The sequence below is a fragment of the Sander vitreus genome, chromosome 19 (assembly GCF_031162955.1).
Source record: "Sander vitreus isolate 19-12246 chromosome 19, sanVit1, whole genome shotgun sequence".
Taxonomy (NCBI): Eukaryota; Metazoa; Chordata; class Actinopteri; order Perciformes; family Percidae; genus Sander; species Sander vitreus.
In genome coordinates, this window is record NC_135873.1 from 16793895 (window position 1) to 16809028 (window position 15134).

General features: G+C 40.9%; 1 protein-coding gene across 1 annotated transcript; it reads left to right on the forward strand.

The window, feature by feature from the left end:
• The first annotated feature begins 7383 nt into the window (after positions 1-7383).
• LOC144534554 (P2Y purinoceptor 3) lies at positions 7384-8832 on the forward strand. Its single transcript, XM_078276542.1, has one exon. The coding sequence runs from the start codon at positions 7384-7386 to the stop codon at positions 8830-8832; it is 1449 nt and encodes a 482-aa protein (XP_078132668.1).
• Positions 8833-15134: the final 6302 nt, after the last annotated feature.

The window sequence follows — 15134 nt, forward strand, 5'->3', positions numbered from 1 at the left end:
TTGTGATTGGTTTGAAGAAATACTAACGTTTGCGAGAAAGAAAAGAAACTGAAAGGATTTAACCACCTGCTTGCTTTCACACAAACCTGTCACATGTTAATTCAGACTTGGTGTGTAAATATCTCCACTCAGCGATGCGTGTTTGTACTTCAGACAGAAATAGACGAGCAGTTTTCCCCCTGCTTCCAGTTAATGCTAAAGCCGGATAAAAAGTGACCAGACCAATCAAATCAGTGGACTGAGAGACAAACACTGATACTTATCTCATTTGAGGGTTTTAAGGCAAGACCATTAAACACACAACTGTTTGGATGGTTTCCAGTTTCTAAAATGGGAGGATTTTTCTGCATTGAGTACTTTTAATACTACATTTTAATCAATAAGTAAATTTTCCTGGTGATACATACTTTTCAGCAATTTCAACGCAGGACTTTGACTTGTAACAGAGTATTTTTACAGTGTGGTTCCAGTGTGGTTCCACCACTGCTGCTAAAATCTGTTTTCTACTTTGTGTCGTTATGTTCTCTGATGATTTCAGAAAATGTCTTTTTTTAATTTTTTTTATTCATGTGTATCTTTGTGTAGGCTTTTTAGGTGGAGTTGTAAAGAACTAAATGGGATCTTACGTGCATCAAATTAAACACATTTTTTCTTTTTTTCCACCAAACTTTTATATCTAAGGGAAGATATTTTAATCTTTATATTCAAATCAGTTAATTTTGTGTAAGTCTTGGCACACGTTTTTGATATATTTCCTTCTCTACAAAAAGAAAGTGTACCTGTTATCTTCCCCCGCATTGCGATTGTTTCAACCGTAAACTGTATAAAATGTGTCTCTGTTACATCCCCCGTAGGTCTCTGAAGAGATTCCTATTAGATGCTAAATCGGATCCTCTAGACGCGTCAACGTCAAAAGACATGCCTTGTGGTCCGTCTGCCTGTGATTGGCTTACCCTGGTATTGTTATCTTAACCAATCTCCCCCTCCTCATGCCTAAACCTAAGTACATTGCCATGTCTAGGGGATCCAATCTTAGCCAGGCTCCGCCCTCCTACGTACTTCTACTTCTACTACGTACGTTTTCTCCGGCCAAATCTTTACCGGTCCAATCAGCGAACAGATGGAGTGGCTGAGAACGATGACGTTGAGGTTGACTTGTTTAATGGAACGCGGTCAACCCGGGTGTGATGTCATTGCCAGATCCGACTTCCGAGGTAAAAGGAACGCACTATGACTCCCTTTTTGGAGCCAGCATCAAGTGGCCACTCTGTGAACTGCAGTTTTTTGGCACTTCCACATTGGTGTAATTTTTCTGCACCGGAGGTTTTCCGCTTGGTTTCAATGCGTCCTTGTGCCAGCAACATTGACGTTTGGTTTCACACGGGACGCGGCCAGCAGTCTCCTGGGTTTGTTTGACCCATCTATCCATCCACGCCAACCTCTCTAAATGGACTTTGATTTGAAACATATTTGTGATACGTCAAACACTTCTCTCTGGGAGGAAATACATTTCCCTCAAAACATAAACGAGAATGCAGTTTAGTTGTATAGGAAGGTACTTTTTAGGAGACAGGGCTGGTTAATTTTACCCCACTAAGAGTTTTTACCCGGCATTTATTAGAAACCAGCAATTATTTGAGCATCAGCTTTTATACAAGGTACTATCATACCATCATTGTGCCAGAGTGGCTGGTATTTTAAGTAACATTTTTCTTTAGACCTTCAACAAGATGTTGAACATCATGTTCATTTGAATAAGATAAGATATTCTCTATATAAAACGAGATCCTGTTAAACTCCTTGTTTTATTTACAGACTATTGTATTGGCTGTCGGCTTGTATTAATCTGTGTATTGAAAAAAACTATCAATTAACTTGATTGATTGCACGCTCCAGTACTGTGTTTTGAATTTTGGTGGTGGTTCGACCATTTTGTTTCCATTTGATAACATTGATGTGCCTTTAAATGAATAAAGTATTAGTCCAGTCAGTTTCAGAGAAGAACGTGTGAGCAGTGTCTTTACACTGAGCAGGGTTACCTGCCTGTAACTCTTTGTATTCAATTAGATTTTATTCATAGTGTCAAATCTTAACAGAAGTTATCTCCAGACATTTTATTATTAGAGTAGGTCTAGACCACACTAATTTACAGACCCAACAATTCCCCCCAAGAGCAACTCCTCACAACAGCGAGAAAAAACTTTTAACAGGCAGAAACCTCGGACAGAAGCTGGCTCTTGGTGGGCAGAGAAATATGACTCATAATAATTATAGCAGTAGATATGAATGAATTAATCATTTTATTATTGTGTCATGACCCACGTGACGCGTTGTCATTTCCGGTTTTCATTTTTTCCATTATGTTTCGCACAACGTACGCTCAAGACGGCGTCGCTTCGGTGTGTTCCGAGGCACTTTTTGGACCTCGGGGAGCCGACTGATCAGTCCAGCCTTTTTTTGCCAACTGTCAGCCGTCGTGTTAGTGTGTCAGGGGCTATAGAGACAACCCGTGGAACAGCACCTCGGGGGCTTAAAGCTTGGGCTTAGCCTCTACAATAATAATAATAGTAGTATTAGTAGTAGTAGTAGCAGTGGCCGTCGAGCAGGACCATGGCAGCAGCCGCAGCCACAATCCAGGTGTCGCCACAATCCAAGGAAATCTTGGTCGATGCGTCGAGGACTGAGCTACCCAGGCCCCCTTTCAGTCTATTTTATAAATAAAGTTGCTAAGAGGGTCTGAAAAGTTGTCAAATCTAGCCAGAAAGTCACAAAGTTGGCAACAGTGCATCGCTTCCTGATTTCCCAAACTACGGAGTGGACCGAGGGCCAAATCACAGAACACGCGTGTTTATCGCGCATTAAAAACATTAGTGGCTACGGTGTAGATTACGTTTAATTGGGAAGAAAGTTGGGGATTTGGGTTCGCTATTGGGCACCAAAACCAAACCAGGCTATATATAGGATCACTGTTAAGTGTACAGGGGCTGAATGAAGTACCTCAGAAGTACATAAATGCATATGTATTGATGGGATCCATTCATCTGTCTGTGTGTTCTCAGGGAGATCAGCCGCAAAACATCCAGCTCAGCTCAACAGGTGAGAAGCGAGGACACACATGCACACACACACACACACACACACACACACACACACACAAAGGTGAAGTGGGGAAGAAGAATTGGATGACACACAGTCAGGGACAGAGGGAGGGACTGCATTGCCATAGAAACTGCTCGGACTGTTCAGAGAAGCAGCAGAAAAAGGTAAAAGCTGAGGTGGTCCAACTGTCAAGTTCACTGATCACCCAAACTGCTGTGATGCTGATTCCTGCTGATGTTTCCTGAGCTTCTTAAGTATTCAGGAAATAAGGTGTATTTTGAAGCTGCCGGCATACCGTCTGCAAGTGAAAGCCTTTCGGATGTTTTTGTAGTTTCTTGTGATTATTCCGATGGGCGACAGAACAGGAGCCATATGGAGTAAAAGTCATCGCTGGCACAGGTAAGCTCTTTGTCTAACAGCAGATTGCAGTAATGCAGGTATTTATGAGTTTGATACACAAACACTAAAACTCCTAATGCATCTCTCAAGACTTTACAGAGGATATTTTTGCTCCAGAGTAAAGCAGCAAAACTGTTTTTTTTAAACATCAGTTCAAGATTAGTAACTAACTGTAATTACATTTAAAAACCTGCCCTGGAACATTTCTTAATGAGATTGAATATGAATTCAGAGGCAGATGATACATTAGTCTGGAGTGGGTTTTCTCAGAAACTATTAGCTGCTCCTGGAAAAAAACAAGCTCTTTTGCTTTGGCCTCCATGCAGTCCAGAGAAGAGTAATGTGCTAGGAACTTTAGCTAAACAGTAATTGTGACATTGATTTTGTCATTTTGTTAATTAAAACTAAAAAAAAGGTGTCTGTATGTCCTTAAAAAGGTTTCAGTTCATTTTTACAAATATCCAACCCTAGAAATCACAGAAATGTCTCAAACCTGAATTTAAGACTTCATTTTAACAATAAGGTTTCTATCATATCTACAACATCTCATGTATTGAAAACCCAGTTCCATAGATATCTCCTGCAAGCTTACCAGGTTTCTAATCTAATGTATGTGCATCACAAAGGCCTCGCACTGGGAAAATGTCACTGTGACAGCAGAGCAGCAAGGCGAAAGGAAAAATTGTTACGCATAGTGATGCATATTTTTATTCAAAAGACTTTTATTCAAGTCAGACAGAAACATAAAGTAGTCTCTTTCAGCCTAGTCTCTGATAGCCTGTCCTATCTCCACAGCACTGTGTCAGTGCTGCAGTATGGTCTGCCTACTTATCTATTCTGGGATAGGGAGGGAAACACTTTGGCTTCTTTGTATATTTTTTTTTAACCAATCACAACCGTCCTATCACTAAACTCCGATAGCCAGTGCCAGATGTCAGGCTTTATCCCAGCAATGGATATCCGTTGTACCTGGCTGCTATCAGTCTATATAAGTTCGCTATTTGTAAAATTCACACATATTCATGCTGTAAGGAAAAACTGTGCTCTCACAACAGAGCCTAGTCTTATCACTGCACTCTCCAAACACATTTTCCCAATCTATACAAATGAATGGTAGCCAATGGAGGCCTGGAATGGAAGAAAAAAATTTATTTACATGTCTAAAACAGTGCACCATTGTTGGCTAAATGGTTAGCTGTAATGTAATGGATGCATTATTTGTTAATAGTTTGTTAATTTGTTATTAGTTAATGGGCTAAAACATGCATAACATCTATTGGCTTCCATTCATTTTTCTACAGTATAAAAATCTATTAGCAGATTCTAAAAACGTTGCTTGAGGTACGTAATCCCTCACAGTAAACATCAAGTGCACGTTCAAGTTTGTCAAAGTAACATTGTCATTAAGAGGTAATGCAGTGCAACTTTTCAATCTCCATTTTGACTTCATTATCATACGATCAGTGGTGTAATGTAAGTAAGTACATGTATTCGTGTACTGTACTTAAGTACACATTTAAAGTACTTGTAGTTCACTTGAGTCTTTACTTTTAGTGCCACTTTCAGCTTCTACTCCGCTACATTTCAGAGAGAAATATTCTTCTTTTTACTCCACTACATTCATCTGACAGCTTTAGTTACTTTACAGATTACGTTTTTGCACACAAAACACATGTAGTTTATAAAATACGATGTTTTATCTTTAATTATTAAATAATAATCTTTATTAAACTACCCAACAATATATAGGCCTACAAGTACAGCTGATATGATTAGACCATTAAACACTTAGTTGATTGACAGAACTGTCTGATGATACTTACATACTTTTACTTAAGTAACATTTTCAATGCAGGACTTTAACTTATTTTACTTAATAGAGTATTTTTTACAATGTGGTATTAGTATTTTTACATAAGTAACTGCATATGATAATGTTACACTGATAGAAACTGAAGCAGACTTGATGTTCACTGCAACGAGTTACGCAACTTGAGCAACTTTTTAAAGAGTCTGCTAGACGTCCAAAAAAACTAAAAGTTTGTATCATTCCTTCAAAAATAGCCCGCATTTGTATTTAAAAGGGAACACTTCCTGATGCAAATGGTTGTCTGAAGGGTTTACTAAATTAAAAGGAGGTTATTTCATTTAGGATTAACAGTTACACGCCAAAAAGCAGGTCTAAAACGTCATGCTGTTTTCTTGTTTTTTAAGTCAGAATCATTCAACTTAAAACAAACAAAAGGTTGTAAGATCACATTTAGGTTATAGACCGTAGACCTTTTACATCCTATTTGTGTCGTACTGTTAATATGTCATGTTACTGGTTGACCTATTACCCTTATTTAGTTGAACTCTGAAGTGAGGTGGTGGTGTAACCTGCGGATGGCTCACTTAACATTACACAAACACACAGTTGCACTGGCCTAATATGCAGGATTACAGCTGATAGTGAGGCTTTCAACTGAGAGCTAAAGCATCGCCTGACTGAATCCTGTCTACTTGTGTTGACTTTGATAATGCTGTAACCTATCCATATGGGACATAAAAAAAAATTAGGATTGTGAAGACAGCACCGATGAGTCATAGTACCAATGGAGTGGGAGCAAGACCAATGTACAGAAGGGTGCATGGAGACACCTAGGGGAAGTGTGGTTACTTATTGCTGAGTTAATGGGGTGAGAAGAGACTGAATCAGCAGCATACCCTTGTACACAGGAAGGCAAACAAGCACTAAGAATCAGCAGCATACAACAGGAGGTCAAACAGATTGTGCAAAAGCTCTAGTAAACACTCAAAGGTGAGGGGGGAAGTGGGAGGTATTACTTATTTCCATTCCTGCCCTTTAATGTGAGCCAGAGGACAGAGGTTATACTCTGAGCTAAATGCTAACATCAGCATTCTAGTATACTTACAGTGTTGACATGCTGATGTTTATGAGGTAATATGTAGCATGTCCGCTATATAGTTTAGCATGTTAGCATTCGTAACAATGTTTAGCTACATAGCACCGCACGCAAAGTACAGCCAAAGCTGATGGTCATGAACCAAAGTACATCTTTTAAGGAATCTCTTTTTAACAGTAGAGGACTATCTGACATTGAGCAGTAATACTTCAAAATTGTTAGTTAGGCTTTATTTACTCAGGAAGTCTCATTGAGATCGAGATCTCTTTTACAAGAGAGACAAAATACAAAGGAATGAGTGTCTTTAAGTCCATTTGTTTTGCCGTTCATTTGAAACATCACACAACATTTGCGTAACATCAGAAACCAGCCTTTCCCGGTTCAGAGTTGGTATGAGGAACCTTTAAAGCTAATAGGTGATCATTAAAATCCACTCTAAAACCTATGTAGGTTAGAGCAAGGTTTAAATTAATAAAAGAGGTCTGGGGGTCGTCAAAAGCAGACTGTAACCTGGAGAAGGCCTGGTTGGTTTGTGTTAGACCCGATGGCATACAAGATGGTATCATCAGCATAAATCAATAATTTATAGACTTTATCTAAAGATGGTTTCACAGCGGTAAAAACATAACTCGACAATTTGAACCAGCTGTAAGCTGAATCATCAAAACCAATGAAAAGCAACCACTGATATGGTTATTTTATGCAAAGAAACAGTAAAATACTACTGATTGTACTGTTGAGCTGAGACATAGTCTATCAGTTGAAGTGAGATCCTAAATAAGTACAGATAAATGACTATTTTCTCTCTTTATCTCTAGGTGAACACCCACTCATGGATCTGACCATGTGAAATCATCTGAACAATCTACTGTACAGGATCATGCAAAACTAACATTAAACAATAGAGTATAAGGATGAAAAAGAAGCTTGACAGAACCCCAAACGTACAAGCCACAGCCTTGTTGAACTTCTCCATCACATGAAAATCCCTTTATCCATCACAATGTCATCCACAGGTGGAGTTCCTCCCAACATCAGTGGCTCAGTACTCCATGACTTACTTAGCTCTCCCTCCACCACCACTCCACCTCCATCTTGCAGCATAGACGAGTCCTACAAGTACATCTTCCTCCCCATCTGTTACTCTTTCACGTTCCTCTTCAGCATCTCCCTGAACGCTATCATCCTCTACCGTTCCTTCCGCCAGACCAAACGCTGGAATGCTTCACTGATCTACATGGTGAACCTGGCCTCTACAGACTTTATGTATGGCCTGTCACTGCCATTCCTTGTGGCTAGTTACATTATGCATGACCGCTGGGTCTTTGGGGACTTCATGTGCCGCCTGGTCCGTTTTCTCTTCTACTTTAACCTCTACTGCTCCATCTTCTTTCTCACCTGCATCTCTGTCCACAGGTACCTCGGTATCTGCCACCCAATGAAAGTCATCACACTAGAGACCAAGAAGGCTGTCAAGTGCACTTGTGTCCTGGTTTGGATTGTAGTGTTTGCTTTGACCTGCCCTATCTTCCGGTTTGCTCAGACTGGTCATGTAACAAGATTGGGAGGGCTTGGCGGCAATACAAGCAGCATTGACAACCCAATCCATGAGATATCATCGATAAATGGTAATGCCAGCTATGGTAACATGGGAGGGGTCATTACGGAGTACCAGAACTGTTGGGACGATGCCATAGATAAGGAGTTTCCTGATTACATACCCTATGGCATCATACTCCATTTGCTGGGCTTTTTTGTGCCTTTTTCCATAATTGCTTGGTGTTACTCTCATGTTGTTCTGACCATATTTAGGACTCTGCATTCTCAGCCCTCATCCTGCAGAGGTCGGGGAGAGGGACGACACGGAGGACTAGAGAGAAGAGAGAGAAATAGCCCCGCAATAGTTGCAAGAGGAAGAAGAGGAAGCAATGGACTGTCGAGGACACTGGAAAGAGATGAAGGGATATCCATTTTCCTTGGTGCCCATTCGCCTTATGCCAATCGCAGACGTAAATCTATCAAGACCATCATCACCATCACCCTTCTCTTTGTGCTGTGTTTCTTCCCTTTTCATGTTACTAGAACCATCTTCCTCCTGCTGAAAGTGACCAAGGGAGTCCCCTGTCACACTATGACCATGGTCTCCATGTGCTATAAGATCACGAGGCCTTTGGCGTCGTTCAACGCATGGCTCAACGCCCTCCTTTACTTCTTGACTAAAGACAAGGGGGGAGCTCACTGCTGCCAGGCGGTAAGCACCACCACCCAACAACATGGTGGGATTCTACTGCCACTGAGGATGATGGGAAAAGGAGAGGATGCAGAGGAGGGAGGGCTGGGAGACAGAAATGACAATAAGGAGACTAAAACATTTCACAACAGTCCATCATACATGAACAGAGCAAAAATCAGATATATAGTTGAATGAATGTTTTGATGAGGAATGAAAGAAAGAATTTTAGATGAACTGTAGGTTGAAATAATAATATATAGTATGAGCACTGTAGCAAAAGCAATGATTAAAGAAGAACCAGGAAAGAAACCTTACATGCTTTTAATTTCTAATTGTATGTGCCATACATGTACATACAAGTTATCCTGGGGGTAAACATGAATGCAAATGTGACATCTCATTATGGTGATTATCTGTAATTTTACAGGGTGTGTATTTAAAATGTGTTTCAGAGTAAACGTGCTACTAAGGGATCACTGATTTCTTTTCAAAGCCCGGCAATGCTTGAAAGAAGAAGTTGTTCGTACAACGGGCCATTCAAACACGTCTAAAGGTAAAAGTGTTTCTACCTGTTCCGGATGGCTGCACTAGAAAAGTCATAGAGAAGAACAAGGAACAATGATCAGTCAAATGGGAATATCGGCGCACACTGTCAGACTTCTCTCCACGAAGGCATTCATGGTGTTGCATTCTGTTGTATACGTACACAGCAAATGCCTGAAGTAGTTCTGTGAAGGATGAAAATAATAGAGCTTGACAGGTGTTCAAACTGTGCAGACTTTCCCATCTTTGCAGACTTGCCAATTGCTGTTAAAGTTGCAAATATTGTCGCTGTCAGAATGGTGTTTGGTGAGGGGGTTTCAGATGGTTTTTAGACAATCTGACAAGCTGTGTTGAAAGCAAGATACATTGTATTCGTGGTGTGACATTCCACATGTAAGCGTTTCGTGAATATTCTGTTGACAGTGTGCTGGTGCAGTTACTGTCGCCTTGAAAATAAATACCCTCCCCTTTATTTGGAGAACCTCTGAGATGGCAAAATAAAATGCTATAAAATGGGGTTATATTTTACTGATACCGTATGTAAAAGCGTCTCGCAATTCTTGCAACTTTTAAGCGACAATCCTACATTCACACCTACTTACACAGTGACTGGCCAGGTGTGTGTTTACTTTTTGTGTCTACAAACGAGTGCAACACCATGAATTCCTTCAAAGGGACACTGCCTGAACTGAACTTTTGCCTTTAGACATGTTTAGACCACATTTTGTATGAACCCTTAGCTACTAGTCATGTTTTTGACCACCTCTGCAACATTGCCAGAATCCATCTTTTTTTCTGTAGTGATCAGATAATTTAATTATAATTTATGCATTCATTTCTTCCAAGCTGTATTTTTTTTTTGTAATTTTCTCTTGTCCAGCCTTTCCCAGTCATCTGTCAAAAGCCACAACACTGCTGCTGGAATCCAAACCTTAACCAGAACATTTGATCCCATCACGCCAACCATGATCTAGCTCCACTGCCAGTGTCAGAGCAAACGCCAAAATACTCACCCTGGCAAGCTCCTTGATGCCTCTCAGATCTCATTACACCATATAAACCACTCCATACTCTTTGTTGTCTGGATGACTTTTCAGAATGCATGAAAATTTGAGAGCCTATTCCACAGTCCTAACCTTATAAAAGTCTTTCCACATACATTAGATTAGCTCCTTCCTTAGAAATCTTTAAAGTGCTCATATAATTCTCATTTTCAGGTTCAGAATTGTATTTAGAGGTTATATCAGAATAGGTTTACATCATTACATTTTTTTTTTAAAACACTATACTTTTGTTTGTTATACACATTGCTGCAGCTCCTCTTTTCACCCTGTGTGTTGAGCTCTCTGTTTTAGCTACAGAGTGAGGCATCACACTTCTGTTCCATCTTTGTTGGGAGTCGCACATGCTCAGTACCTAGGTAAGGACTACTAGCCAGTCAGAAGCAGAGTATGAGGGCGTGCCCTGACAGTAACTAGGTAAGGACTACTAGCCAGTCAGAAGCAGAGTATGAGGGCGTGCCCTGACAGTACCTAGGTAAGGACTACTAGCCAGTCAGAAGCAGAGTATGAGGGCGTGCCCTGACAGTACCTAGGTAAGGACTACTAGCCAGTCAGGAGCAGAGTATGAGGGCGTGCCCTGACAGTACCTAGGTAAGGACTACTAGCCAGTCAGAAGCAGAGTATGAGGGCGTGCCCTGACAGTAACTAGGTAAGGACTACTAGCCAGTCAGGAGCAGAGTATGAGGGCGTGCCCTGACAGTAACTAGGTAAGGACTACTAGCCAGTCAGGAGCAGAGTATGAGGGCGTGCCCCTGACAGTACCTAGGTAAGGACTACTAGCCAGTCAGAAGCAGAGTATGAGGGCGTGCCCTGACAGTAGCTAGGTAAGGACTACTAGCCAGTCAGAAGCAGAGTATGAGGGCGTGCCCTGACAGTAGCTAGGTAAGGACTACTAGCCAGTCAGAAGCAGAGTATGAGGGTGTGCCACGCTAGCAGTTAGGTGAGCATTATAACGTGTGTTCCAAAGTGACCACGTTTGTCTCTGAAGTAAAGGCTGGACTACAGTAGAGCTGTTTGGAGCAGTTTGTGAACAGTGTTTTCTGTTGGAGATGGTAAGTCCCTTTGGGGTGGACTTTGGGCTGTTTTACTTTGTAAACCAATAACATGCCAAAAAAAGATATATAACACAATAAAGGAAAGGGAAAAAGCCAAAAAGCATAATATCAGAACTTTAAAGGGATACTATTTTAAACCAGCCATGTGTCACCTTAGTGTGGGCAGATAAACGATGTTTGGCTTCCCTCTGTGGCACCAGGAGCTCCCCGCGGTGCAGCGGAGGTCTGCCGAAATCTGTTGGGTGACGCAGCGGATGACGATGAAGTATCCCTTTAAGGCCAGACTCAAAACCAAGCCGCAACCTCCGGTGCTGGACAATAAAGCCAATATGGAAGTGCCAAAAACTGCAGTTCATTGAGTGGCCACTTGAGGCTAGCTCCAAAAGGGAGTCAATCCACAAACAGTTTTGGTCTCTTTAGCTAAGTTCCCTCTTCATGACAACTGTAAAAGTTTAAGGATTAAAGTTCTGCATAATTAAGGGTGTGCCAGGAGGCAAGTATAGTCTGAGTATCTTCATTCGGTCGCCTCAGCTCCATCCGCACTCCACCTCTTTGCCCATTTTTTGATTAGCCGACGCCAGGCACTGCAAAGTTCACGGCCGGAGCCACCAGGAGCCATCACCTTTGAGCTTCATGTTGGCTCTTCAGAATGTGTGACGTCAAGGAGACGTCCATGTTTTATACTGTCTATGCTCAAAACCCCAAAAAATGTATAGCCCACAGCATTCTATTTGTCTGGTTCATGACATGTCTGTAACCCTCATCCTGCTTAAAGCTTTAAGTGCGTAACTTCTTTATATTTAATGAACGTCCGTTACATTCAAGTCGTTGCCAGATGAGTTGATACAAAGTTAATTAAGACTATCAGCTCCACGAAACTCTCTCTGTATTTCTCAGTAAAATTGTGTCGTCCTGCGACTTTCGCGCGCAGAAAATCGAGTGAAGATAATGACCTCTTCTGAAGAGTCCATCATGTTTGTTTAATCCTCCGTGTCCTCCTTGGCTACTAGCAACTGCGTGGAGGAGGGGGAGGGGTGGTCCGCGATCAAGGAAGGGGATGTATCATGTGGATGCGCCAACAGTTTTGTTGTCATTACTTAGAATTCCTCATGGGGGAGACAGAAACTACGCACTGTAGCTTTAACTGTTGTTCTAGCATGTAACATTTTTGTTGTTATTACTGTATCACTCTCTTATTCTACATGCTCTTATTTTCTTTTAATGAACTATTAATGCATCTTACAGTGTAAGTACTTATTCTAATATTGTTGTTTAGGAAATATGATACATTTTAGTGTGATAATGCACTTCAATAAATCTTGCTTTGACTTAAACTGAAGTGTTGGACAAATGGAAATGTTACCTGTTGGTAGCTCTAGATGAAAGGATTGCAGCAAACACCAAGTCTCCAAACTACTTCATCTGGATGTCTGAGGAACACCTGAGTACCCAGAGGAAACCTACATGAACATGGGAAGTACAAGGCAGAGGTCTGAATCCAGACCCTGGTATTGCTGTGAGATGACGGTGCTAACCACAGATCCATTGTGCTGCCCTTCGAAAGCAAGCTTATCATTTATTTATACTCTCGTTCTAACTATCTTGTTCTATCCATTTTCAATCACAACAACTGAAAAGAAGAGAATACAAATGTAGCCACTGAACCACGTTTGACCTGTTACCTCAAACCAAACATTGAATTAATAATGCTTTTAGGAGAGTTTCGGGACCCAGAGTTATCTAGCTTGTTCTCTGCGCACAAAACCAGCTACAGGAATGCGTACTATGCATGTACATGCTGCATTAAAACTGCTCAAGTGCGCATTATTCTCTTGCTGGAACTATTTAGATCATTGATGAATTCTGAATGTTTTCTGGTGGTTCATATCAAAAATGTCACTGGGGAAGACTGCATAATGTGCATAAGGCAGGCATACCAAAGAAGCAAACTACTACTAAACTAGATACTTTCTAATGGGCTGTATTATGTTAGTAACATACTTGTCCACAGACAACCAGAGAACCCCTCAGGATTTTGATTTTACGGGTTTACAAATCCTGCTTTAAAATGTATTAGAAACGGTTGACTGAACAACATGTCCTTAAGCCCAAACCTATGAAAGTGAAGGCGTATTTACAGTTAGCTGAATGATGAACAAGAAATTGGTAATAGATGGTAGTTCTATATTGTAGTATAGAACAGTGGTTCCCAACCTTTTTGGTCTGAGGTACCACCACAGCTCTGTCAGATGAACTCACATAGGCCTCCCCTTCATCAATTCCCAATGTGTTCCAAATGTATAAGACTATTCATTTTTTCATACACCTTAACTGTCAGTATTTGGGTTGATTTTGTCAGCAATACTACTACTTTGGAGTAAAGCTTAATGATTCAACTGTGTATCCATTACTTGCTAACTTAACTTGTTAACTGTTTACTCAATAGTTTAAGCTAACTATTTTAGCTGCAACTAGGCCTGGCAAACTTGATTCTTTTTAAGGATTCAGGTTATTCTGAGTCACTCACTAAACTGATCCGGGTTGTGCGAGTTTACTTTAAAAATGACATGAAATTATATTTTGAAACTTTTAATAGGACTGACAAATAAGAAAGCCATCCGGACTCTGAACATTCACAATGACTTACAACCTCTTTAATGTAAATTCCATGCGCCCCTTTTTCATGTATGTATGTATGCATTTAATGTTTTCAATGTGTACGTGTATCTGTACTTGAATAATAAAGTTTTTTGAAGACAAAAATAAAACATGAGTTGTCGGCGAGCTGAGCTTACGGACTGTCTGCTCGCCCTAATTGCATTTTAATATACTACATTTATACACCAAAACCTACAGTAGGCCTAGCTAGGCTACGTGCAGAACATTGTATGTTATTTCAGAAGTGAAAGAATGGCTTTTGTTGTTGATATGCTTTACTCTGAGCTCGAGGAGCGACCTCACTCGCTCGTCTGAATCAGATCCACTCATAATAACAACATACGTAGCTGGCTGATTCGCGGGATTGACGGACTCCCTCAAGAACTCACGAGTCATCAACAACTCACGAGTCAACAACTCACGAGTCATCGAGGACTCGTGAGTTGTCGGCAACTCATGAGTTGTCTGCGAGCTGAGCCGAGGCAAGCTTGTAATGTTTCGGACTGTCTGCTCGACCAAATTGCATTTAACATACTACATTTATACACCAAAACCTACAGTAGGCCTAGCTAGGCTGCGTGCAGAACATTTTATGTTATTTCAGAAGTGAAAGAATGGCTTTTGTTGTGGATTTGCTTTAGTCTTTGCTCAAGGAGAGACTTCACTTGCTCGTCTGAATCAGATCCACTCATATAGCCGGCTGATTCGCGCGAGAACTCATGAATCACTGACAACTCATGAATCACGACAACTCACGAGCCCTCATTGACTCGTGAGTTCTCGAGTAAATCCCATGGTCTGCGAGCTTCCGGCTCTGAGTCGGGTCTGTCTCTCTGCTCACTCAGGCGCTTGAGTTGACTTGTGGAGTTGCTTTTGCCTACGAAATTATACGTTATAAAGTTTTTTGCAGCTAAGATGGCTAGGAATAGTAGAATCTAACGTTGCAAGAGGTTTGTGTGTGGCCCTGTTATCATTTTAGATTGAATTGTAGTAGGACTCAATGTGATACTAGAGACTCGCGATTCGTGAGTCAATTTAAAGACTTGGGTTAAAGATCCGAGTGAATCACGACTCGAACAGGTTTAGCTGCAAATGCAATACTTTTAGCTAACTATATTAACTGTTTAGTCAGTAGTTTTAGCTAACTATTTCAGCTGCTAATGCAATACTTTTAGCTAAC

Coding starts and splice junctions, on each gene's coding strand:
- LOC144534554 (XM_078276542.1), top strand. CDS start 7,384: ATGAAAATCCCTTTATCCATCACAATGTCATCCACAGGTGGAGTTCCT.